Below are 27,836 nucleotides of genomic sequence, written 5' to 3'. Positions count from 1 at the left end.
ACCAAAAGTCTAAATATTATTTTCTAAATGGAAGCAACTATTCTTTCATAAATAGGTACAGTATTTTAAATAAAGATAATTGTAGCTATTTATCTATATTTAGATATTTATTCAAATGAATTTGAGTTTTTCTTACATAAACTGTGTCTACATATAGTTTTATACTTATCAGTGACGATAACAAAAGATCATATAGATAAATGACAACAATGGGTACTAGTACTGTACTCACTGTAAATTTTATTTTATGATTTGATGTCGTAAATAGACGCTCCTCCATCGCTTACGTTACAAACTAACAGCTGATGAGTTTCTTGGCAATATGAAATACCGCTTGGACCTTTAAGATTGTTTGATTTGTCCAGAATAACACGATGTTGTTGTCCGTCGCTAGATACTACTATAACCTGATCATAGTCTGGTAGTACAATAAACACGTTACCATGGTTATCTATATCTAAAGAAATAGAAAACTGACTCCGAAAACATGTGGGTCTTTTCAAACGAATGTCATGAAATGTCCATAATTTATTACCAGAGTGGTCAATAACATGGAGAGTTTCTGTGTCAGTGTTAATATAATAAATATTATCATTGCGTACTGCTACGTTAAATACCACGCTAATTTGTAAAGGAATACATTTTGAAACCGTTCCATCCAAATCAACAATCCTTATTTCGCCATAACTTACGATGTATAGTTTTCCATTTCCATAGCATATTCCCCATTTAGCTTTGCCAGAGTCAGTATTAGTCCTTTTGACCTCTTTGGTATCGATATCCACTATCATAACCCCTTTCGTGACACCAACAGCTATCTTACTTCTACCAACAGGCGTAAGATCAAATACGTCTTCGAGTTTAAAGTCAACGCTGAAACTCCCGTCTTCATTGTGAACTATAAGTCTTCGATTTTCATTGTCTACAAGCACAACCTTCTTCGAAGAAAGAAAAGCACAAGCAGTCAATGACATTGTCTTACTCAAATAATTGTTTATATTTAATGAATGGTGAAGCTGCAGATTAATCTTATCGATTGAGTCATGTTTCTGAACGTTGAGTTGTGCTTGTTTCTTTGAAGGGTCTATGAACGTAACAGTTTCAGAACTTTTTCGGACGACAACATCACCGAAGGATTTGAGGTCTAAAAGTAAAGACTTTTCATCATCATTCGTCTTTAATTCTAAACTCAACTTTGTTTGTTTCAATGAGTTGGTTCCAACTTCTTGTTTTTGTTTATAAAGTATATTTCCTATTTGTCGTATTCCAATGAAGACTTGTTTCTCAGAGGCATACATCTTCATGTTAGAAATACGATTGTGTAGCGCTTTTATGTCGTCTCTTTTGACCTTAAAAGCAGAAAAATACTCGTTCACATTTTTAGTGCAATTGTTATATTTCATCTCAAGATCTCTTAGGATATTTTCCTGTAATTGGTCCAAGTGATTGTTTATTTTCCGACGAATATTATAAACTTCATCTCGGATATTTTGTTCTTGTTGTTTCAAATCAGTATTAGATTTGTCTTCATCCTCGTTATATTCAGCGAAGTTTTGACTTGTGCTTTGAATCTCGTTTTCAAGATCTGTTAGTGCAGTAGAAGTTTTAGATCCTTTTGCAACTTCGGACAGCTTAGATATTTTGCATTTACTATGATGCTCTTGAAAACAGTTTAGGCAAAGTATTGAGTCATGTTGTGAACAGAAAAATTCAAATGGCTCTTTGTGATGCTCACAGTTTTCATCGAAAAACAACTCGGCACTTTTCAAGTAGTCAGTAATTGATATCAAGTGGTGGCATCGTAGTATTTTTGTCCTTTTATGATCTTTGACACATTCGTCACAGAAGCCCTCTTCACAGTCATTACACCATAAATGGGCAGACTTTGATAAACCATCATATCCACAAGGTTCACAATTAACTGTTGTACCCTCTGCCATACTATATCTACAGTAGTACAAAAAAAATGTTTATCTTATAAAACCTTATAATAAGACAATATTTCCCTGCCTTAATTTGGCCTTAGAATTGGACTTTGTAATACTTTATCTAAACACCAATATTTAAAATCTAAAATATGAAAATTTAGATAAAAATTACATTTTATAGGTCTACTGTTTTCTTTTGGACATTGTTGACAGATTCAGACGTATGATAATTTTCCAGTGTGTAGCTATATTTCCTGTTTAAATGACCGCCTCGGTGGTCTCGTGGTAGCGTGTTCGCCTCGAGTGCGGGAGTTCGAAGGTTCGAACCCCGACCCGGTCAAACCAAAGACTTTAGAATTGGTATTTGCTGCTTCTCCACTAAGCAAGCGGCATTAAGGAGTAAGAGCAAAGACTGATCTGCTCGGAGTCAGAATAATGTGTACGGGTAAGGTGATATGTCTTCCTGCGGAATGTTACTTTGTGAACTAGCACGTTAAAAATCCGACTCAGCGTGTCGGTCTAGTACAAAGCAGGGTTATTATTCATATAACATTAAAATGCTCTCGTCTTGGATATGCATATGGATTTGCCGATGGACGTTAAACAGCCAATCATCAATCATCAGCATCATCCTGTTTAAATGAAGTTTAAGGTCCGTTAGTATTGGACAAACATTTGCCACACTCTTCAACCAAAGTTAATTTGATATATAAAAAAAAATATGTTTAGTATGAGATACACATTCTAACAAAAAAAAATACCAATGTCGACTGAATCAAAACCTATCAAAATTAAGCCAAAAATAAGTCAAAACTATGATTTTTCATCATCAGATTGCACAAATATGCATATCGCCAGCGCTATGACATCAATACTGTTGTAATGTGTCAGAGCTTGTTGATTTTGTATTTGTCAGATTTTTTATCGAATGATTACCGTTGTAACTAACGTAAAATTCAGTGTAACTTTAGGGCCAAGATTGACCCTTCGTGAACCAAATCATTGCAAGGGTGTATGTGTTTTCTCTCATTAAAGATAAATTCATGCATGTGTTTAATATTAAATAATGTCGTCACACATTCTAACATGTACGGGTTGGAAGATTTTATAAAACAAGAACATAAACAGTAAATGAAGCGTTAAATCATAATATATAAATTTGGTGCGTCCAAAAAGTGCTTTTCTGATTAACCTACACCACTGACCAGGAACGCTTAATCCAAAACATTTTATGTCACCAGACACTTTAGTAAGGAAAGAATGGACGGTTAGATCAGAATTGTTTTACTACGACTACTACAACCATCTGTTTGCAATGGCTTCGAATATTTAATTTTTAATGAGTTTACAAAAAAACAGATGATAACCCATTAGGCCGTCATAAATTTAATGTCACGATGGGCAACAATATGTTAGTAAAATTACAATTACAGCGTTAAGTCTGTTTAGTTTAGAGGTAAATTAGTACAATTAATAAGAATGAAATAAATACTTTGCTTCACGTATCCTTTCATACAAAATACTCAATTAAATAGGGGACACATTCAAATGTATCATCAGAGCTCCCTTCTCTCAATCGGGAACGGGATATGGGGTGGATGTAAATGAGAAAATAATCCTAGGTTAAAGATATATGCAAGGATTGTTATAATGTAATTATTTGTGATAAGATCATGAATTATACATGTATAACCATGACATAATTCACCCTAGAAATATCTTTTTCTTTACTTTACTTTACTACCTATCAGCTTGATGAAATTTTCATCACGTGTGTGAAAAGGTATAGTTTCATTATAAAGGGATTTAGAATCGGATATGAGATTAATCAAGTTGCTTTCTTTAAAAAAAGAACAGCAATACGTGAACCTAAGACCGCGGACTGGTCACCAAAAGATTGTTGATGAATTTTTGTTTGCTTTTGAACTGAAATAGTTGACTGTGAATAGAAGAATATAATGATGATGTTAAAACACCTTTATTAGAAATATGTTATTGTGTGTAGATTCTTGCAAAAGTCAGTTGAAATTAATGTTGGGTAGTTGTGAATAGAAAAGTGTATATATATATACAGCTACTATTTGAATACTAGTATACATTTTAAAGCTCGCCTATTCTATTTACTACTTGGGAATGTACATCATTTTTTCATAACCTTTTTTGCAAATCGCAGTTTCTACAAACCGGATGTCTAATGCAAATTGCACAAACCAATCGCAATATAAATTTTAGCACTCTGTTTGCTTTATAATCTGGATGCATTTATTTTATCTATCATATCTTTATATTTTGTTTCAGATGTTGTACAGCTAAAATTAAAGTCCAATTTTCATAAAACATCTCAAAAAAATTTAAGGTTTTCCTGATATTATCTAAATCAATCCAAATATTCTACAAGGAAACTTGGTTTTAAAGAATATCTTATTTTCAGAAGTTTAATGAATACCTGAATATACTCTCAAAAGAACCAATTTAAATAGAAAGATATGTAGACATAAAACGATACCAGGATTAAAATGTTGTACGCCAGACCCAAGTAAATTCTACAAAGAATCATCAGTGACTCTCGAATAAAAAGTTTAAAAGGCCAAATAAAGTACAAAGTTAAGTAATCTAGTATTCCTTGGGGAAAAAATCCTTAGCATTTCGAAAATATCAAAGTTTATAATAGGACAGTGATTCAAAGAAGAAGAAAAAAAGAGAAACAGCTAGAGGTCAGATTGCCATAAGTAATGATGACCGTGCTTGAAAGTCACATGTCAAGCTCTTACTGCCGTGTCCTTAATTTAGATAAGAAGAGCGAAAATTTGCATTCACAAGTGAAATTATATTTATCGCGGCATGCACGTGGTATTTTTGCCCAAGAAATAGTAAATAGAAAGGATAAGCACTGATACTCTGGATAAGAATACGCATTTGCGTAATCACATATATTAATCTAATAGTTGAATTCGGATGTCAAACTACCTACCTCAAGTGTTTTGACTACGGATTCATTGACATTTTATCCGGCATTTTTGTGATAGTGTGCTTGTGAACAGGGTGATGTATAATGTGAACGAACCATGAAGTGTAGCAAATCTGATCAAAACAATGAATACAATTTTCAAAATCGTACCATAGTACAAATATTTAGATGCTATAAGGTTGAACTATTTTAAAAAACAAAAAACAAACAAACAAAAATACTCGAACTGAAATTGCTAGTGAACTTTTTCCGAAAATTTAGAATATAATATCATTAAACACAAACGTCGATTATTTACTGATGGACAATGTATTTATCAAATGAATCTCTTTTTAAAGTCTAACATTCGACTATATGAATATATTGCTATACAAAAAATAGCGAGACTTATAAATCCATACTAAAACAGTATATAATAATTAACATTATGATAGTAATTAATTTTGTTATGATAATGGTAAAATAATAATTACGTTTTTTGTGAGATGCATGGATTTAAGTCAATTGAAACCACGCAAGTATTTTTTCATTCACGACCGTTTAAAATTTAGATATTTAGCTAGCTTTGGGCACGCATCCCTGCTCATTGGTGCTCATACATTACATATAATTTTCATAAATGTAATGAACTGTTCAAATCTGTAAGACATAATGAACGTATGTAACGTATATATTACAATTTTAATTATATTCTATTAATAATAAATGCAGTCTCAGTTTAAATTTAACAATGAATATTCTCTTAGTCTGGTAGTATCTATTGATGAAATTGGATGTTTTTTACAGCAAAAAACCTTTTGTTTGATTATCTTTGTGCCTTTCGACCACTGTGTTTCCGACCTTAGATAAATATTTTTAACAGAAATGTCGTTTTCTTAATTTTCTTCATGCTTTCCGACATTATCAAATGATAAACGTTCATAAATAATCAGTTTATTCTGGATCATTATATATCAGTAAACTATTCCCAGGTTTCTAGTCACAATGCATATTAAATACTACACACAGAACGCGTAGAGGGACCGTCTCAAAGCATAAATTATATAATTGCGTTTTTATCATTATACTTGATATTTAATAAACATTCACTTTATTAAAAACACATATGTTTTGTCAAAAGGCAAATAGGTTCAAACATATAAATGATTTTTTAAATGCAACCTAATCTTTATTGTGTTACTTTCCAATCTACCTATGAACTTTGATTATTGAAATATTCAATGTAGATTATCCATAGAGTAAACTGGTCCGCCATTCAATCTAAACTCCGCACCGAAGTGTAGCGATAAGTGAACACAACAGGGGTCCAGTTTATCCATAGAGGGACCGTATCAAAGACATAAATAACTCCTGTATAAATGATCAAAAATTTTCGAGACGTTCCGAGAATCTTGATTCCGAGGATATCGAGTGGCCCATAAACACTTCCAAAACTCGACAATATATACGCGTGAACCCCTCAGGGGGTTCACGCAAAAAAGTAGATGTGTTATTAAGGATGTTCGCTGCTCTTGTTATTGAATTTTTGCCAGATATTCGGAATCCTCTGGTTTTATCCATGTAGTGCCGTAAAACATTTTGCCCGCTAACCCTTACTTTTCTTTTCATAATTTTATTACATATAGTTTAAAAAGCCATATTTGAAAATTTTATAAAATCCTACTTATTTTTTTTATTAGTTTTTGAAAGAAAAAAAGGTACCAGTTTTAAATGTAGGGAAAATCCAGAGTGAATCATTTCCTGCCAAATTTTCAAAGGCTTATATCTGAAAACAAGCACACGGACCTTTTATTTTTCTTAAGCTTTTTTATCTCTTTTATTTGTATTCTATCAATTTTAACAGTCTTTTAAAAAACTTGTTATTTTGAATCAGAGTAGCGAACATCCTTAAGTGGGCCTTTAGTCGTAACTAGGGAGTATGTTAGAAAAATCAACAAATATATATTTATAGATATGAAATATGTTTAAATATATTTAGATTTGTTTATGTGTTGCCAAATGTTTGAAGCCAAGATTTTCTATGTCAACAAATATTTCAATAACAAATGACGAAACGAGAAAAAAAATTTTACCTTCCGAATTGATGGTATTTGCTACATCATGGATATGTCTTCCTGCCAAAATACAAAAGATCAGAATTACAATATAACGTGACAAAACTTATCCTATGAAGGATAGGCTTATATTTTATTACTAGTTACACTGGAAATATTTACAAATTCTATTTTTAGCATGTTTTTTTTTTTAAAGATAATATCGAAACGTGGAACATGTATGTTTAAAGGAGGAACGTTCGCTGATAAACATGTAAACTGTTCTGGCTTTCATATCTTTCCTATTTGAGAACATCAGTTTCTGCGTTATTTTAAATCGATGCTATATACCAGTGTCAAACATAAACCTTATAATTTGTGCATTTCAATATAAACTGCGTTAATGCAATACATCTCACTGAGACGTGGTTTTTTCCATATCATGCAGTTACCGTTAATGTTATTATTCACAATTCCATCATCCATGTTTTTTCTGACAGTGACAACAAATAATAGACACAAATTTTTATACTTAAAAAAAGCTATACATATATAATGCATATATCTCCCTCGTGCACAGCTCTGATTCTGGATCTGGCGATACCTTCAGTCTTTCATTTTGTTTTATCACCTTTTCAACCTTTGTATTGGGTTTTGGACTTTCAAACAATGTTGGCCTCGAGCATCACTGAACCATTGTGAACAGACATAAATTGTCGAAATGCGCATCTGGTGCTGTAAAATGGGTTAAATGTTATTTCATGATTGGGAAGCAGAAATCATCTCTTTCATAGTAAAATATCATTCTTAACCTACCCCCATTATTAATTTCTAGATGGAATTTAAGATACGAGATAGATTTAACTGTATCTGTAGTATTCTTTATTTCCAGTTCGAAGGAATAAATAAGAATTATTTGGTAAGTTGACATCATATTTATGGTGGAACGTGAAGTTATAGGATAATGCTAGCCTATTTTCATTCTTTCGTATCCGTTTTGTTCAACAACTATATATTGTAAACTAGTACATTCAAGGGCGGATCTCCAAATTTGTCAGGGGGAGTTCACCTTACCAACTGTTATAAAAAAATGAAATTTTGTTGTGTTGTTTTATTGATACTAATTTCATGAAATTAGTAACAATTAAAGCAAATGATATAGTTGATTCCAATTTCATTTTTCTTGGATGCCTACGTGCAAACGTTTAAATGATCAAATCAAGTTCAAAATGTACACTATAATGCACGTGCATCAATGCATCAATAAAAGTTTGTATATCGACCGTCAATATTGTCTAGGAAAATCTTTGCTTTGGTTCTTGTCTCAGCGTGGCTATTTTTACAAGGTTTATTATCCTGGCCGAAATGTTCGTTTAGTCTAGTACAAGCATGTGCCATATCAGTTAATGGCTTGTATGCTAGGGTTCCCAAATTGTCAACCCCAAATAGAGCACAATATAATATGTAGAGCCCGTCATATCGAATCAACCAATTTCTCTGAAACAGTCTGTTCTTTCCTGCGTATTTCTTTACGGGAAAGTTATAGTTTGTTCCATGGTTAAAAATGATTCCTTATAAAATTCAATCTTTGTTCATTTGTTATTTGAGGTGTCAATTGCTTCACATGGCCAATGTTGTTTCTACCTATATGTATGTCGGGAGTTGTTTCATGATAACAATCACCATTATTGCACGTTTCATTGCTAGGTCCATTACGAGTCGTTGGTACTTCAGAAAGGGCTAATTTGTGGCGTTTTCTGAAGGAAAGAGGGTAAAAATTACAAACAAATGTAAAATGCCCGACTTTTTAGACAATTGATAGAAGGGGGATAGGATTAAGAATGTTAATAAGACTCGAAAAGAAAAAGATATTTTAATTGTGGCATCACAGCTGAAAACCATTAATGGTCGATGAAAGGGTAAACGGAAAAAAAGTCACATGAGAAAAAGTCACAGGAAAATAAGTCACAAAATTCCTAGGAAAAAAGTAATAATATATGATTGAGTAAAATTATTAATAAGAAGTATGTTGGAATGCACATGAAAAGGTTACTATGTACATGTATGAAATAGATAATTATAATGGAGTATTTGAATGCATAACAAACTTGTATCAGATTAATTATTTTAAGTGGTAGAAAAATGTATATAGGAAAAGGTCACTTTAAAGCACAATTTTATCAACAAATATCATGATTTTTTTATAGGAATTAGAGTAAAAATTACTATTTTCTTCATTTCTTGTTTTATAATTGAATTAATCAATAGATAAATATTAACAAATAAAATTATGACGTATATAGGAAAAGGTCACATTACAGCACAATTTTATCAACATATTTCATGATTTGTTTTATGAGTTAAAGGAAACATTAATAATTTTTTTTATAAATGAATAAATAGATAAATAGATAACTAAGTAGATATTAACTTATAAAAGTGTAATAAAATATGTTCTTTTTAATGGATTAATTAATTACATCACATGTTTTATCGAAGAAGGTATTGTGTGTAATGATATTTTTGATGCATGAGTTTTAATTGTTTTATAATATGTGTTATTTTTTAAAGTGTCTCATAAGTCAGTAATTTGGCTGGGTACCAATATTTTAATTGTAGTATTTAATTTTTAATTGCATATTATGTAATTATGTATTCATTGTGTTTTATATTGGTATGTGACACTAAAATAAATTATTCTGATTCTAATTATTTGAATAAATTTTTTTTTTTTAAAATGAATATAATATCAAAAGTTGTAACGCAGATATTCTAAATCTTTTTACAAAAATCCGCATGTGTTTATTTATATCCAAAGGAGAGATTTGTCCAAGAAAGCGAAATTTTAGGTATATGTTTAAATATTTCGACCCATTTATCTCTTAATTTAGCACATGAAGGTATATTTTCTATTACATATTTGAATTGACCAGGTGAAAAATAGCTTGTATGCAAATTTTTGTAAAAATAAATCACCGTGGGATAAAAACTGTATTGTATGCCCTTAATGTCAATTTAGTGTACTTTTCGGTGCTTTGATTCAATGAATATGTAGTGTAACTCAGAATTTAGTGCTTTGTTTCAAAGAATAATTACTACAATTTTAATATATTTATATTTCAATTGATATTATTTTCTTGTATATATCATTAATGTTTTCACCAAAATAATTTCAATTGCTTGTGAATAACATTGTGCCTATAAATTCATATTGTGCTTTTAAATATTATTTACACAAAATCTGCTATGAAATTATTAAATAAAATATTGTTGTAATATAAACTATTCTTTTCTTTTTTTTTCCACAAGATTAACCTGGATTTACCTTGGTTCATTAGTTTAGTGTTGTTACAACATAATCCTACATATTAATCCCATTGTTTACTTAAAAATTCTGGGAACTCCAACATAAAATTTTACTGTTTTACCTATAAAATTCAAAATGTAGGAATAGCCAGAATCAACCAATTAAAAGTTGGCAAACCAGGATGACACCCTTTAAACAAGCAGGAAAAGCTTATTGTTTCCTTTCCATTAATAATGATCACAAGTATTTCATCGTTATGGCTTCCTGCCAATACAGGAAGTGAAAGGTCTAAAATAAAAAGAAGGGAAATGCGCCACAAATAGCCACTTATTAATCCCAACAGTCCCTATCAATAATTGTTGTAATTACTTAACTATTATTACTGTGGATTCATTTCTTTTCGTGGGTACCAATTTTCGTGGATTGAGAAAAACTTGCATATTCGTGGATATTTAATTTCGTGGTTTTGGCAAAGTCTGCATACATACCTTATGAAAATTTATTATTCGTTGAACATTTAAATTCGAGGTTCCTCGGTACTCACGAAATCCACAAAAATTGGTATACAACGAATATTAATGAATCCACAGTAATTGGGATGATTTGTTTGTTTAACACGTGATTGAAGGATTCTCATGTTCTTGGTAAAAAGATATATAAATAAACTATAATTATACCCCAGTATGAAAACATTTTTATGTCCTTTTTGCTCTTACTAACTCCTTTGAGATTCTTTGTGCTACATTGTACTGCTTTGTGCACAACGGAGGTCCTTTGCGGGGTATTTAGAGACCGTATATGTAACTATTTTCATGCAAAATATATAATGTGACTTTTTTCCTATATATATGTAGCTTTAAGACAACTTTCATACAAAATATATATATTGGGAATTTTTTTCCTATATATATGTGACCTTATTACCATTATTATACAAAATATATATTGTGACTTTTTTTCCTAAATATATGTGCAGACCTTTTGACAATTTTCATACAAAATATATATTGTGACTTTTTATCCAGTAACTTTTTTTCCTGTGACTTTTTTTCCATGACTTTTTTCCGTGACTTTTTTTCCTACATTCGATGAAAGTTGCCATACAAATTTAAAGTTTAAAAATTTAGATAAACGTAACATAAATAAAATATTAATTATTTAAGATTGAGATTGAGTACTGTCTCTTCGTTTGCGCAACTACACATCGAAGGAATCTAGGAAGTAATTAACGATCGATGATTTCATGTTTATTGTATAAATATACATGTCAAGATACATGTATTTCGCCTTAAGGTAAGTAATGAAAACTTTATACCAGTCATAGACAAATAGATAGATTTATCAAAATATTACATTAAAATATACATCATGCACTACCTTTGCCAACATTTTAAGGGGGAGGGGAGTTTCACGTGCACCGGGTGACCACCCCCTGGATCCGCCTCTGCCAAACTAGAACTAATTGATCTATATTTTAGTAAAAGAGGCATAATTAAAGTGACCTACCCGTGCTGTATTTATTGTTGGATTTAAATCATTTTAGAAGACTTTATAAAATGATGAAAGAAAACAAAGTTCACATTATTATGTAAGATGACAAAATCAAGAGGAAAAGTAGCATTTTAAATATTTTGACATGCGACATTGTTTTTCCCAGTAAGACGAAATTAAGAATGTTTCTTCTATTGCACCCAGTTTAATATATAAATTCTGCACAACAGACAATGTTTTCCATAGGATAAATTCTCGAATATCTAACACAGATTCTTTGAAGAGAGTGGTAGGATGCTTGAGATTTAACTGAAAGGAGTGTATTGTTTCATAAATCTGTTTCTCTCACAATTTTAATACTTTATCTTCACAATATTTAATGTTCTTTTCTTCTGATCTTCAAACATTTCGCTCTATCTGTAAGACATTTTGCAAGCATTGTTATTTTCCCCATGCTTAGTACCCTTTTTTTTTCGTCAGTTTGTTCTTTATCTCTTGGTCGTAACATTTTCCGAACATCTTTTGATTTTGACTGCACCGTTTGTATCTTCTTGTGTCTCATAAGTCGTTTTTGGCTGACATCCTTTTACTAAATGTTAGGTTCTTATGACTTAATGTATATATATATATAACGATACTGTAATGGATGGTGACACTTGAAAAAAATAAATTATCTATTATCTTCTTTTTCAATTGATATTTGAGAATCGAATAATTTAAAAGTCAGAAAAAATGAAAAAAATTATAACAGAAGAGAAGTTCTGGTTCTTTTTGTATGTATTTGTGGGTTTAGGACCGAAATTATTTGTTTATTTTTTTACCAGGAAGACGAACTAAGGAAAAAACATCTTCTGCGGAACCTGATTGGATGGTAAGGGTTGGAATTACTTTTAATCGAAAGCTGATTTATATAGGTTTTTAAAAAATCCAGAAAATTAAATTCATATCTTACAAATTTCTAGTAACAGGAACTGCTACCCATTTTTGTTGAAGTTTGTACATTCTTCAAGAAATAAAATACCATGCACTGGTATCCTATGAAAAATGAATATTGAATAATTGCGTTCTTGTAACCTGTAAAGTCGATGGCATAATGTTCAAGTAAGGTCATATCTCATTCACCAAAAAAAAGTGCATCAACAAAAAAAAAAAAAACAGACTCGAATGTTAAATATATACCTTTACCCATTTCAAATCAAATTATCAAAAGGGACCCTCGCAGAAAAAATTTATTATTACTTTATTAGTGAAATGTGAGCATTTACACTAGAATGTAAACAAAACAAAAATGAAAAATGAAATGCTCTTCTTTAAATCGACCTTTGAACACAGAATCTTCACTGAAATGCAGAAGACAAGAATAATCACAATTCATGAAAATATCGTGAGTAATTTATCATACAACTTCTACCAAATAACATTATCCCGATTACACATAATTGATCGTTAAACCAAGAAAATACCATGGTAAATCGAAAACTTGTATACCCGCTTTATTACTATTGAATAGACAACTTTCAATTGTTGATACAATACTGTGACCACTTCATGAGATTTTGTTTTGTATAATTTGGTTGCTATCTCATTGACATATCTCGGTAATCGTCATTGATTAGAAAGGACATAGTTCCCCATGGTTTAGAGAATAACTGAAGTAAGAGTCGTCAACTTAGGTCAGGTAAAGTATAAAGTATACAAGTTATTTCATTTGTATATTTACACCACACTCTAACCTTATTTGTCTTGTCATTGGGATTTTCGTTTTCTTATTTTTAAAATAAAATTTATAACAAGTCTTTATTTTCATCTAAATAAGATTGAGAAAGAAGACAATGTACTTTATTGAACCATTCAGTCTCGAATGAGTTAAAACAAATATTATCCAGTAATGGAAATCAAAACTATGCATGATTTTCAAACTTTGACGTCCCGGCTCCAGGACAGCTTGTCCATTAGATGAACTGCAGACTAGCAAATTGCTACTTTCATTGAGTTAGGAAATTCCAATTGGTTCTTTTAGACTATTTTATTGATCTGAGAGATAAATTGCTTTTCTAACTGTCACCTAAAATCAACAACTCTTTGTCACAGTCGGGAATTACTCAATTTACTTTACCGTTCTTGTCAAGACAGAGAGAAATTGGAGTAAGATTTGATAAACAAAAATGATTTTATGAACCTGCTATCTTGGGATGTCCATACCTGTTTTCCCGTATGGTCAAATGCGAAAAAGATGTAATTGGGTGCGCTAATGAAAATAGCAATATTGTGTACTTCTTCAAGAGCTTTCGCGTTTCTTTTACCTTAATTGTTCCTGACATTCAACCATATCAGATTACTCAATTGCCTCTTTAGCATTTCTGACAGGTACATGTGTACATGTATAAGTTTAAGATTTAGAAGAGTTTTTCTGAATCATCGCAGAATCCCTCACTACATTCGTTGTACCATTTAAAAGCTTCTTTTTTTAATTTCTTTAAAATATCCCTTGCTTCACAAGATACGTTCTTCGAATCTATCCTTCTGGAATAAGGACCAAATAAAAGGCGAACATCCTGTAAACTACAAATACATGCTGAGTTACAGCGTTATGCAATAAGTATTCGTCACCTACAATTTTTGCTGTATATTTCATATGAAACTACGTTTTTCCAAAAAAGTGTTTTGAAGGCATTTATTGTTGAATTTTAACACACTACTGTGGATTCATCATTTTTCGTAGGATATCAATTTTCGTGGATTTCGCTGGTACAGGTGAACCACGAAATTAAATGTTCAACGAATGACAAATCTCATATAGGCTTGTATGCAGACTTCGGCAAAACCACGAAATTAAATATCCACGAATATGTAAGTTTTCCTTAATCCACGAAAATTAATACCCACGAAAATAAATGATTCCACAGTATGTGATAAAAGACAATTAAGCGTCTAAATAATATTACTTTATTTGGTGAGAATCTTGACTCAGTCTTTTGTTTTGTATGTTGTGTTTTGAAAACCGTTGTTAATCATTCGTCGTTTTTCGCAACCACGCTACCATCGAGGCGGTCTATTTTCCATTCTATCAGATTTTAAATGCTTATTGATATCGTTGTCTCATTGGCAATCATACCATATCTATTTATTTTAATAAAAAGAGAGATGATTTTAAGTCCCTGAAACAGCGAAATTCTATCTTAAAAGCAATATAAAGTAAGTGATAGAGACCAAGGGTCTTTTGATTTGAGGTCATTGGTCCCAAAAAAGAAAATATGATCAAGATCAAAGGTCAAGGTCATATTCTAAATTTTGATTTTGGCTTATTTACACTATTTTCAAACACCGTATAAGATATCGACAACAAATATTTACTAAATTGTTAGTTGCGACATGTCGTAACACATACATTTCGGTTTAAAGGGTACGCTAACATTAGATTAGAGTTTTCTCCCCTCTTGTAAAATACGCGTATGGTGATGTAACTCACTAACCATGTATAATTAAGACCAAGGGTCTTTTGATTTGAGGTCTTTGGTTTATGACCTTGAAATTGAGCGCAAGGTCATAGGTAAATTTGACGTTCAAGATTTTGACTTTTGCTTTTACCTCATATGTATACATGATGAAGCCATGGGACTTCAAGCATGATGTTGCAAGCCATTTGACCTTGAAAAAGCCAACCGGAAGTGATTTTGTATAAACCGGAAGTAGCTATTTTTGTACTTATTTGATATAAAAGTTTATAGAACCATATATTTTTGGAATCAGTAAACATTCAAATAATACCGGAAGTACCATTTTTCAAACCGGAAGTAAAAAATTATCTACCTTATTTATAAAAGATTGTATAGAAACCATATATTTTTGGAATCAGCGTTGGAAATGACATTTTAAACCAAATTTTACTGTTTTCATATCAAAATCGATCTTTACGTGTGGAAAGACCTTCAATTGTTCTCTGAACAATTGGTTTTTAATTAGGTCTTTCCACTTTTCCGTGAAAAGACCTATTGATTTTGTTCTGATTATTTTTTTTTCTTCCACCTAATTTTTTTTCTTTCGCTGTTTGGTTGTTTCGCAAGATGTCTGTCGATTAGATATTTGGTATATGATATCGAACAGTTTATGCGCTTTCAAAACTGACCCTGCTAAACCGAATACTTGTCTTTATAAGAGTATCTCCCCGAACACTGTTTTTCTTGTGTTTTCTACTTCTGCGCAACCGTAAAAGATTACGACAAACTTAATTTACCAAATTGCTCGCTATATCTTCAGGATGTTGAGTTTAGTTTTCACCGAAGCGGTTCGGAGACTCCATATGAGAGTTATTTCCCCTTATGCATTTGATATAAGTGATATGCATTTCTAACTGGTAAACCATAAGTAATAGAGACCTAGAGTCTTTTGATTTGAGGTCCTTGGTCCAAAAAAATAGAAAATTAAGTCAAGGTCAAAGGTCAAGTTCATAAACTAAAATTTGATTTTGGCTTATTTTCACTTTTTTTAAAAATAGACAAATTATTTTTACTAAATTGTTAGTTGCGACATGTCGTAACACATACCAAACCAGTCATTGAGTAAATTATAGGAATTATTCTTTTTCACATCAAGAATGAAGAACGGAAAATGCTTGTGTCAAATACAGATAAAAAAAGATACAGCATACCAGAAATGCACTATGCAAGACTTATATATCCAACATTAATTATAAATAATTTCTTCATATTTATATAGTTAATATTATAATACTTGACACTTTTTTATTATTTGACAATACATTCAAACCTGTTTTATTTGACTGTGTTGACATAGATAGAAAAAAAAATCAGAAAAGATACTACCAGGCTTATAATTTTGTACGACACGCGCATGAGTTTGACTGTCCCTCTGGTTTCTTTCGTCCCTCTTTTTCAATTCAATTAATTTTAAATGAAGCTTGTTTGAAATTAAATTATAAAAAGATGCTTGGGTAGTAATGGATTTATATAAGTTTATAATTCAATGTTTTCTAATATACCGGAATTATAAAGATAAGTATTTTTATTACGTTCATCAAGATTAAAGGAGTGACCTCTTTAAAGGTCAAAGTTATAATCTCGTTACGGTGTTACTTCTAGTAATGTGTTTGTCCTTTGTGTAATTTTTGTGCTGATGGCAAATCTTTGATAGTCTCTGTTAAGTTTATTTGCAACTTTTTAAGTGTTTTTAAAATTATTGACAATTGTTTAGAACACGGTGTAATATAGCCACTTTTGTTCTCATTGTTCCCAAGGGAAATTTTGGATTATTGCCATTCTTCCCCTGCGGAAAGATGATAATACGTATACATATAGCCATTTTTCCCCCATGCTCATATTCCTCCCACAATATATAACCATCAAAACTACATCGCCATTTATTGCATATATTTTCGGTATTATCTTTACAAATGATTGATTGGAATGCTAAAATAATAATTGTTTCGTCTTGGGTTGCATAGAAGAAATGTTTGGTAACAATTGATTTCGTTTTGTCGACACGCGTCTCACTAAAAAGGTCTAGGGTCAGGGAGTGGATGTGGCGCACCTATGCACTATGCAAGACTTATATATCCAACATTAATTATAAATAATTTCTTCATATTTATATAGTTAATAATATAATACTTGACACTTTTTTATTATTTCAATCTATATGTTTCAATCCTATAATGAACAATTATGTTCAAACAGACGTCGCCGACGTTATTACAAGAGGTGGGAAAGGAGCTTCTCATGCTACTAGAGGGGAAAAATAAACCTGATCCTGTGGGCACAGAAATTGGAAGAAATTATTGAGAAGACCTTGAAAAATAACAAAGTAGAATTGTTTATATTCTAAAATTAAACTATCACTGTTTCCTGTCAGTTTACTGTAGATAGTTTATGTCACTGCTTTCTTGAGAGTTTTATTAATGTTGTATTGAAGAACATCCTTAACTACATGAATTGATTTGCATCTGAAAGACAGAACATAGCTTTACGTGTAATTCCAAATAATTTTGGTTTTTGCCTTAATGTTTTTTTGCGAAAAATAATCAAGTTTGTCTAATTCCACAACATTTTAAAGCTGGGCAAAAGGTTCATAAATGCTCCATTTTTGTTAATAGATCTAAAGAACACAAAAGAAGTAGCACAAAACTGTGCGTTTTATATACGATTGCTCAGTTTTGCTTTATCAAATTATCTCTTTTTTAATCGATTTACAATATTTGAACATCAGTAAACTATTGTAGCCTCAATTGAAGTTTTTCTTAAATGGTCCTGATGCGAAATAAAATCATGGACAATTGGTATTATTAACTTAATTGAGGGCGGAATGTTTTGAATGAAGAAAATCGACGGGTTAAACCTGATCATACAACTTTCTTACTTGTATGGCAGTCATTTAAATTCCAATTAACTATGAATCTTGGTAACAAGGTCCCAATTCGACATCGGTGCATTCATCAATCCACTAGTACAAGCTAAATAGACCTCCTCAGCAATAGTAGTACGGACTACATTAAATTATGATTGAGGCGATTGACCTTAAATAATCCCTTTAAAATATAGGAATCAATGTAACAAAAGTTCTCCTAAATGTTTGAGTCAAAGCTGTTCGAAATTCAAATAGGTTGAAGTTACTTCTAATTAATTGCATAGCATGATTTGATGCAAAAAAGGATTTCATTTTTAGCTCACCTGGCACACAGGGACAAGTGAGCTTTTCTCAACACCTGGCGCCGTCGTCCGTTAATTTTTGCACAATTATTTTCCTCTGAAACTACAAGGCCAAATTTAACTAAACTTGGCCACACTCATTATTTGGGGTAACTAGTATGAAAATGTGTCCGATGACCCCGCCGGCAACCCAAAATGACGGACATGGCTAAAATAGAACATAGGGGTAAAATGCAAATTCTGTCTATTATCTTGAAAAAAAAACCTACAAATAGAGAGCAAAACGTAATAAATGTAAAACAAAACGTTCATAGTGGACTCAGTTTGGTATATATGTATTCAATACTTTCCTTAAAATCATAAGTTTACAAGAAACCTGTTTAATATGACTTTGCAGTAAGGTGTCAACTCTTTAGTTTATGATGAAAACTGAATCATCCATTAACTGTAAAGATGTTTAAATTCAACAGTAGTTTAAAGATGCTCATATCTCGAACATCGATTAAGTAGAGAGAAAAATCAAGGAAACAAACAGAAACTGAGGGAAAAGCATGAACTTCAAAAGATGCGAAACAGTGTGTACCGACAGGACAAATGTCTTCTTCTATCTAGCAACTGTCAAGATGTATAACAGCAAAAATAAATCTGTTTGTTTAATACATTGATGAGTTCCTAGTATTTCGTGCGTTTGACCTCTGATTTTAAATTCAACCCTTGTCATTTTTTAACTATCGAATTACTATATCTATTGATAATTATTCATGTTCTCACTTATATTGGTCATTCATTAGTAATATTTAAAAAACTACGTGTAAAACTGTACAACTAAAAGGGCTAACACCCAATGACAAAAGTATGTCGACCAATTAAACCAGACTCTTCATTGTGTACAGTAACTGTTTATTTTTTATTAAATTCAGTTGTCCTTTGGCTACGCTTAGTATACTTTCATTAGAAAAAAAAGTATTTATTTTACTCTAAATTGATACGTCCAATGTCCCAAACGAAGCTTCTAACAACTGCTTCCAATGACGATTTATCAATAAAGTACACAAATTACCTGTTAGACCGACTTGCCATTTCCAACAATATATTAGTATGATAACAACAAAATATTGAAATTAGAGGTACATAAGCAATATTTGTAAAACTTGAATAATTTATTTTAAGTTTCTTTTCATATTTAAAAAATTGAGGAACAAATCGTAATGTCTCAACTAAATTCCTTTCATACAATCGGATACAGTCTGTCAGGTTGGATGCAAATGAGACAACAATCTTAAGGAAAAACTATATACATGTAAAATGATTGCTATACTGTATTTATGTGTGATGATACTCCTTGGCTACATAACATAATGCAGCCTACATATTGTTTTTATAATATCAAATGACAGAAGATTAAGTCTATTGTTCTCTAGTGTACTGGTATTTATGATACTATTAGATATAAGTCTTTTTTCATTTCTTTTATTCAGCGTACTGTATGTTTATTTGTCTTTCTCGTTGATCTAGATACAATATGGGCCTACTTTAATCCCGTCATTTTTTTCCTCGTTAGTTATTACTTTTAGTTTTGTTTTGTGCTTTATGGAAATATTTTTTATATTCTCAGTTGAATTAATTCTCAATTGTATTAGTTTCTAGTTAGTTTAATCACAACTGTTTTACTTTCTATTAGATGTATTCGCAATGTCCTCAGAATCCGGCAATTTAGTTATTAATATTTTTTTAAAGTTCATGGTCTTGAATATGACTACAACTTTCAGTACTTAAAAATGACTGAAATTTTCAGTACAGTAAAATGACTGAAATTTTCAGTACTGTAAAATGACTGAAATTTACAGTACTGAAAAATGACTGAAATTTTCGGTACTGAAAACAACTTTTTCTCAACATTACTGAAAACATGCGTATAATTAAATATATTCTGAAAAGATATGGGTAAGAAATGTACTTATTGATTATATTTTTTATCAGTACTATATATGTAGTGGCATTTAAAGTACATGTAAACGCTATGTTAATTCCTGGTAGTGTACATAGATATCAGAGGATGTGGTATGAGTGCCAATGAGACAACTCTCCATCCAAGTCAAAATTTATAAAAGTAAACCATTATAGGTCACAGTACGGCCTTCAACACGGAGCCTTGGCTCACACCAAACAGTAAGCTATAAAGGGCCCCAAAAATTACTAGTGTAAAACCATTCAAACGGGAAAACCAACGGTCTAATCTATATAAAAAACGAGAAACGAGAAACACTTATGAACCACATCAACAAACGACAACTACTGAACATCAGATTCCTGACTTAGGACAGGTGCAAACAAATGCAGCGGGTTTAAACGTTTTAATGGTACCAAACCATCACCCTTTTTCTGAAACAATAGTGTAACATCACAACATAGAAAGACACACTATAAAATATCAACTGAAATAGCTTAACTCAATCAAAGGACATATTAACACCATTGAACATACACTGAACAAATAAATTTGACCTATGATACAATGTAAATACAAAATAAATAAACTAAGGGAAGAATAATAAAAGTAACATGTTATATCGGTATGAAATGTTAAACAATTAAAGAAAAACAATATGCTCGAACAAAAATATCAGCCATTTGCAATAACTTTAAACACAGGTTAATGAAAATAATTTTGGTGTTAGGTATACGTGTACAGTTCCAATACATGTACGTTATTTCGACTCTGTTGGATAGTTGTCTCAATGGTAGTCATTCCACATTTCCTTACTTTGTATGTACATCAATAGACCATATAAAATACTCGTATTACTCAGTCATATACAGTATTGCATTTAAAATCTTCATTCTGACAAGATCAGGATATTAGTAACACATCCAACTATAAGACCTTTATTCAAATTTGGCCAGCTCAAAGATGTGAATCAGCGTATTGGTCTTGTACAAAACAAGGTTCATATTCATATCGTATACATGTGTACATTTCCTGATAATGGTTAAAACATTGTCCGTTAAATTATCTACATACACCTATCCATCTATCTACATTCACATTGCTGGAGATTAGGACTCTGCGACTTAACTCATGAGAAGGCTTTTCAAGATACTCCAAGAGTCTGATACTGCAGTCTCAGCAACTAAAATCATCAAATTTCCTCTAATAAAAAAGGTGAAATCTACAAAAATGTACATGTGCATGATAGAAAGAAATAAATAATATGTAAAACAATAAAGATCTTCTTTTGTCAGAAAATACTAAAATTTATAAAAATGTATGATACTACAAAAATAACTTGAATACAAACTTCATCTACAAAATGTATGATACTATAAAAAAAATAAGTGAGTAAAAACTTTATTTACAAAATGTACGATACTACAAAAATAACGCGAGTACAAACTTCATCTACGAAATGTACAAATAAAAATATCTTTTATTGACCCTTCTCCTTACTTTGACTGTTTCACAAAGTTCAAACGTGTTAGTCACCTCGTTATATTAATACAATTCTAATGTGAAGGAAGTTATGGTTTGATGCGGGAATTAAAAATCCGTGCGAATAAAATTTTGCATTGAAATAACGAAAATCAACAATCTGCAGTTATAGAATTGTTGTTTTTTTTCTAGTGAAAAGAATGTATTTATGATTTGGGGATGCGTTTATGCTCAATTTAACAAAATTGTGTAAATCATGCAATATACCTGAAAATTGTCTTCTATCGTAATTAGTAAAGCTGGTTAGAATACCATTTTGATTTCACTTTAAATCCAGATAAGCGCTTCGGACACAATTTATAAAGGGTTATTTTAATCTTTAGGTAATAATCGGGTTATTTTGACCCCGATTTAACTGTTCACAGAAAATTGAAATATGATAGTGCAACTGGGGCTTGGTCTCCTATGGACACGTATTTTTGTTGTCACATGTTTTGCTTAAACAATTGCAATTATGCATGCATAAATTAAATTATTAATATGTTGCACAGCATTAGCAGAAAGAAGATTTGAGATATCTGGTTCCAAACCAGTCTTGTACTCAACAAAACGATACCACTAAAATCCTGGCTTCATACAGACAGTTTTTCAAGGGAGAGTAATGGGTCCAAAAAGTTAATTGCACTTATGACATTTTCCTGAACGTCACTGAAGAAGAAACCCTTCAACAATTTAATACCAAAAAGACTGCTAGATGTCAACATAAAATAGTTTTACCCCCCGGCAAATGTGTCTGTCCCAAATAAGATATTGTATTGAACCCTATCAAGTGTTGAAGACTAAGTTGCCCTATAAAGATATTTTTTATTGTTGTTGTTGGGTTACTGTCTCATTTACGTTTATCCTAAACCTCCTTTATCTATTATCGTAAATTATACCCAATAAAATTAGAATACTTCTTTCTAAATATAAGCAAATTGATTTTCATAAAATTAAACAGGAAATGTTTATGGTAAATGGGTATGCTTACCCTTCCGGAGCACCTGAGATCACCCCCAGTTTTCGGTGGGGTTTGTGTTGCTTAGTCTTTAGTTTTCTATGTTGTGTCATCTGTACTATTATTTGTCTGTTTGTCTTTTTATTTTTGGCCATGGCGTTGTCAGTTTGTTTTCGATCTATGTGTTTGACTGTCCCTCTGGTATCTTTCGTCCCTCTTTTATTTTGATTAAAAATATTTGTAATTATTTATCTATATTTATAAATATTGGTTAACATGAATTTGAATATATCTCAAATTAAGTAGTCTATATATTTTTTTTGTAGTTAATAGTGACAATAACAAATGTTCAAATAAATAAATGACAACAATGGGTACTATAAACACTGTAAATGTATTTCAAATTTTGATGTCATAAATTGTCGCCCTTTCGTCAGACTAACATTTGGTCAGTTTCTCGGCAATATGAAATGCCGCTTGGACCTTTAAGATTATTTGATTTGTCTAGAATAACACGATATTGTTGTCCGTCACAAGATACTACTATAACCTGATCATAGTCTGGTAGTACAATAAACACGTTACCATGGTTATCTACATCTAATGAAATAGAATTATTATGAAGAAAACATTGTGGTCTATGCAAACGATAGTCATGAAATGTTCATAAATGATTACCAAAATGGTCAATAGCATAGAGAGTTTTAATTTCCGTGCTAATACAATAGATTTGATCGTTGTGTACTGCTACGTTATATACCATGTCCAATTTTACTGGAATATATTGCAAACCAGTTCCATCCAAATAAATTATTTTTATGTGTCCATTATCCACGCCGTATAGTTTTCCGTTTCCATAACATATTCCCCATCCATCATTACCGTATCCAGTAATAGTTCTATCGATCTTTTTTGTATTGATATCCACAATCTTGATATCTTCCCCGGCAACAACAGCTATATAACTGCTATCAATAGGCGTAAGATCAAATAGGTCGTAGAGTTCAATGTCACCACTGAAACTCCCGTCTTTATCATGGAATATAAGTCTACCATTCTGATTATCAGCAAATGCAACCTGCTTTGAAGGAAGAATAGCACACGCAGTCAGAGACATTGTCTTACTCAAATAATTGTTTATTTTTACTGAATGGTGAAGCTGCAGATTTATTCTATCGATTGAGTCATGTTTCTGAACGTTGAGTTGTGCTTGTTTTTTTGAACGGTCTATGAACTTAACAGTTTCAGAACTTCTCGGACGACAATATCACCGAAGGATTTGAGGTCTAAAAGTAAAGACTTTTCATTATCATTCTTCTTTAATTCTAAACTGAACTTTGTCTGTTTCGATAAATTTTTCCCAACTTCTTGTTTTTGTTTATAAAGTATATTTCCTATTTGTCGTATTCCAATGAAGACTTGTTTCTCAGAAGCATACTTTTTCATGTTAGCAATACGATTGAGTAGCGCTTTTATGTCGTCTCTTTTGATCTTAAAAGCAGAAAAATACTCGTTCACATTTTTAGTGCAACTGTTATATTTCAACTCAAGATATCTTAGGAGATTTTCCTGTAATTGATCCAAGTGATTGTTTATTTTCCGACGAAAATTATAAACTTCATCTCGGATACCTTGTTCTTGTTGTTTCAAATCAGTATTGGATTTGTTTTCTTCCTCGTGATATTTAGCGTAGTTTTGACTCGTGCTTTGAATGTCGTTTTCAAGATCTGTAAGTGCCGTAGAAGTTTTAGACCCTTTTGCAACTTCGGACAACTTAGATATTTTGCATTTACTGTGATTTTCTTGAAAACATTTTAGGCAAAGCACTGCGTCATGTTGTGAACAGAAAAAATCAAATGGCTCTTTGTGATGCTCACAGTTTTCATCGAAGAACAACTCGGCACTTTTCAAGTAGTCAGTTATTGATATCAAGTGGTGGCATCGTAGTATTTTTGTCCTTTTATGATCTTTGACACATTCTTCACAGAAGCCCTCTCCACAGTCATTACACCATAAATGGGCGGACTTTGATAAACCATCATATCCACAAGGTTCACAATTAACTGTTGTACCCTCTGCCATGCTATATCTACAGTAGTACAAAACAAAAAGTAAATGTTCATCTTATAGTTCCTTATAATAAGACAATCATGTCATAAGAGCAAATGGTTAGTGCCAGGAAGGTCTAAATTTGGCCTTAAAATAGGACTTTGTAATACTATTTCTAAACACCAATATTTATAATCTAAAATATAAATATTTAGATAACTAGACATTTTATAGGTCTACTGTTTGTTTTGGACATTGTCGACAGCTTCAAAGGTATGATATTTTATATACCACACCCTTCGCTATAAATACATGATACAAAAAATTACGAATTTCCTTGTATGTGGCCAATGGTGAATCAAAACCTATCAAAATTAAGCCAAAAATAGGTCAACTTTGATTTTCCATTATCAGATTACACAAATATGCCTGTCGCTAATAAGAATTAACTAAGAATATCCCTTATGTCGACCATAGTGCTTGTATTGGTATTCATTATGGTGTAATTTTTTTATCATATCATTGAAAACCATCTACAAACTGCAAGGATGTATACATCAATAAATAAATAAGCATTAAAAGCTCCTTTCATTTGACATAATGATTGTTTCCTTGTATTTTGTTGACTCAAAAACTGATTAAAATCTCTCCTCTGTCATTCTTCAGTGGTCAAAATAATATGTCTGTTAACAAAAAATTTATTCGTTTTAAGTTCTAGTACCGATTGCTCTTTTATGGTTTTAAAAAGCAACATCTTAAACTGTACAACAAAAAGATTAAAACTTAAGGGGAAATCAGGTCGTTCATGAAGCAACTAATCAAGCCACACTATTTTATGTCAGGAGCCACCTTAGTAAGGAATGAATGGATGATTGGATCAAAATTGTTTTGCTTTGACTGCTAAGGGGGCTGATGGGTTATTTTCGTCCTTCGTGATCGTGGATATTTGCTTTCCGTGATTCGTTTTTTTAATGGATTTATTATCCGTGACTCGTGATTAGTGCATTTTTCGTGACTCGTTTTCAATTCAATTTGATAAACGTTCTCCGTGATGAAGGTTTTAAATCGTCGTTTTTTTGTGAACAGTGATGAAAGGGTTAAACTGTTGTTTTTCCGTGAACAGTTTTGTTGTATTTCCTGTGAACTGTGATCAGCAAATTTAACATTTCGTGAACCCTGATGAACCCCCCCCCCCCCCCCCCCCCCCCATTATCCCCTCCACTGCTATATGCTCATTTGCAAAAATGTGTTTGGCCACGATACGCAATGGCTTCAAATATTTGAATTTAAAGAATACAATAAAAAAAATGTAGTCATAAATTCGATGGGCAACAATATGTTAGTAAAATGACAATAACAGCGTTTTGACTGTTTAATTTAGAGGGAAAGGAGAAGGTCCAGTAAGACCACTTTTTGGCCCCAAAATATAGCAATTTTACAAAATTGTTAAAATGTAAACTTTTAGCTATTTATTGGAAAGTAGAATACTTCTGCTACATAAATATGGGCTGTTTTTGACAATACAATGCACATATATCGGGTACTAGCATCATTAAGTCATGCTAAATTACTGAAATCTTCACAATTTTAACATTTGAGTTTAATTCTAGACGGTTTCCGTCTTAAATGGAAGTGGCCGCATTTGTGTTCATTCTAAATATTTTAATGTAAGTTGTATTTGATGATAATACATAACATATATAAAGGTTGAGAGTGAACACGAATGCGGCCACTTTAATTTTTGACAAAAACCATCTGAAAAGTGACATGTTATAGTATATTTGATAGATTTTTCATGTTAAAGCTTGAATTTGAGGGTCTGAAATGACTAAATCAGTTCAAATCTTTCACATAAACTAATTGAATCGACTGAAGAAGACACTTAAGTGTTTAAAAAGTGTCCAAAATCTTTCATCAGATGAACCTAAAATTTGAGGCCAAAATCGGCCCTTACCGGACCTTCTCCTTTTCACTGTATTGCTACGTGAAAAATTTCACGTGAGATTCCTTTGATTCTCAATTCACGTGAAATTGACGTTTCACATATAGGCTCGTTTGAGGTGAATTTCACCTGAGATTCATGTAAAATTCACGTTATTAAAATTTACCTGTGAAGGGTAAAAATATATATATGGATTTTTATACTGTACATGTATTTATTTGTGATAGATAAGACCATGATGATTATATTACCTTGACATAATTTATCGCAGAAATATTTCCTTACTTTAATGTACTATATATCAGCTTTGTTCAATTTTCATCGTGTTTGTGAAATGGTATTATTTCATTATAAAAGGATTTAATTAGAATATGATATGAAATTAAAATAAAAATAGATGCGTTTCTAAGCGGTCTATCAGGCATAACTAGGAGGTATGTAAGAAAAATCAACAAATATATATAGATATGAAACGAATTTGTGTGCGTATTGCAAACCGTTTGAAGCCAAGATTTTCTATGTCAAAATCTATTTCAATAACAAATGACGAAATGAGAAAACATTTTACCTTCCGAATTGAGGGTTTTTGCTACACCATGAATATGTCTACCTGCCAAAATACAAAAGATCAGAATTACAAAATCACGTGACAAAAGTAATCCTATGAAGGAAATTTTGATATTATATTACGAGTTACACTAAAAAGATTTACTAATTATATTCTTAGCATGTTTTTTTAAAGTTTATATCGGACGTGGAACATGTACTTTTACTGGAGAAATTCGCTGACAAAAATGTAAACTGTTCTGGCTTTCCTATTGGAGAACATCAGTTCATGCGTTATTTTAAATTGATGTCATATATATCAAACATGAACCTAATTATATATGTCAACCAAACTATTTGTGCATTTCAATAACTGTATTAATGCAATACATCATTTGAAGACGTTGGGTTTTTTTCCATATCAGTTACCGTAAATGTTATTATTCACAATTCCCTCATCCATGTTTTATCTGACAGTGACAA

The 27,836-nt window shown here is 31.4% G+C and overlaps 1 protein-coding gene across 3 annotated transcripts; it reads right to left on the bottom strand.

The window, feature by feature from the left end:
• Positions 1 to 214: 214 nt before the first annotated feature.
• Positions 215 to 27,441, bottom strand: LOC127701055 (uncharacterized). 3 transcript variants are annotated; one of them, XM_052204837.1, is made up of 2 exons: positions 27,376 to 27,441; positions 215 to 1,947 (listed from the first exon to the last, which is right to left on the bottom strand). In XM_052204837.1, the coding sequence occupies exon 2, from the start codon at positions 1,938 to 1,940 to the stop codon at positions 246 to 248; it is 1,695 nt and encodes a 564-aa protein (XP_052060797.1). In that variant the 5' UTR covers positions 1,941 to 1,947; positions 27,376 to 27,441; the 3' UTR covers positions 215 to 245. The 3 variants fall into 3 exon arrangements, 2 of the variants coding, with proteins under 2 accessions (XP_052060797.1, XP_052060798.1); XM_052204838.1 differs by lacking the exon at positions 27,376 to 27,441 and adding an exon at positions 6,969 to 7,019; XR_007981811.1 differs by lacking the exon at positions 215 to 1,947 and adding an exon at positions 23,244 to 24,905.
• Between the last annotated feature and the right edge of the window lie 395 nt (positions 27,442 to 27,836).

This window comes from Mytilus californianus, unplaced genomic scaffold (assembly GCF_021869535.1).
Source record: "Mytilus californianus isolate M0D057914Y unplaced genomic scaffold, xbMytCali1.0.p SCAF_5, whole genome shotgun sequence".
Taxonomy (NCBI): domain Eukaryota; kingdom Metazoa; phylum Mollusca; class Bivalvia; order Mytilida; family Mytilidae; genus Mytilus; species Mytilus californianus.
Note: the sequence above shows the minus strand (reverse complement) of the source record. Positions and strands in the feature narration are given on the sequence as shown.

What these genes read in the sequence shown, in the direction of transcription:
- LOC127701055 (XM_052204837.1), bottom strand. Translation starts at nt 1,940, where the DNA reads ATGGCAGAGGGTACAACAGTTAATTGTGAACCTTGTGGATATGATGGT.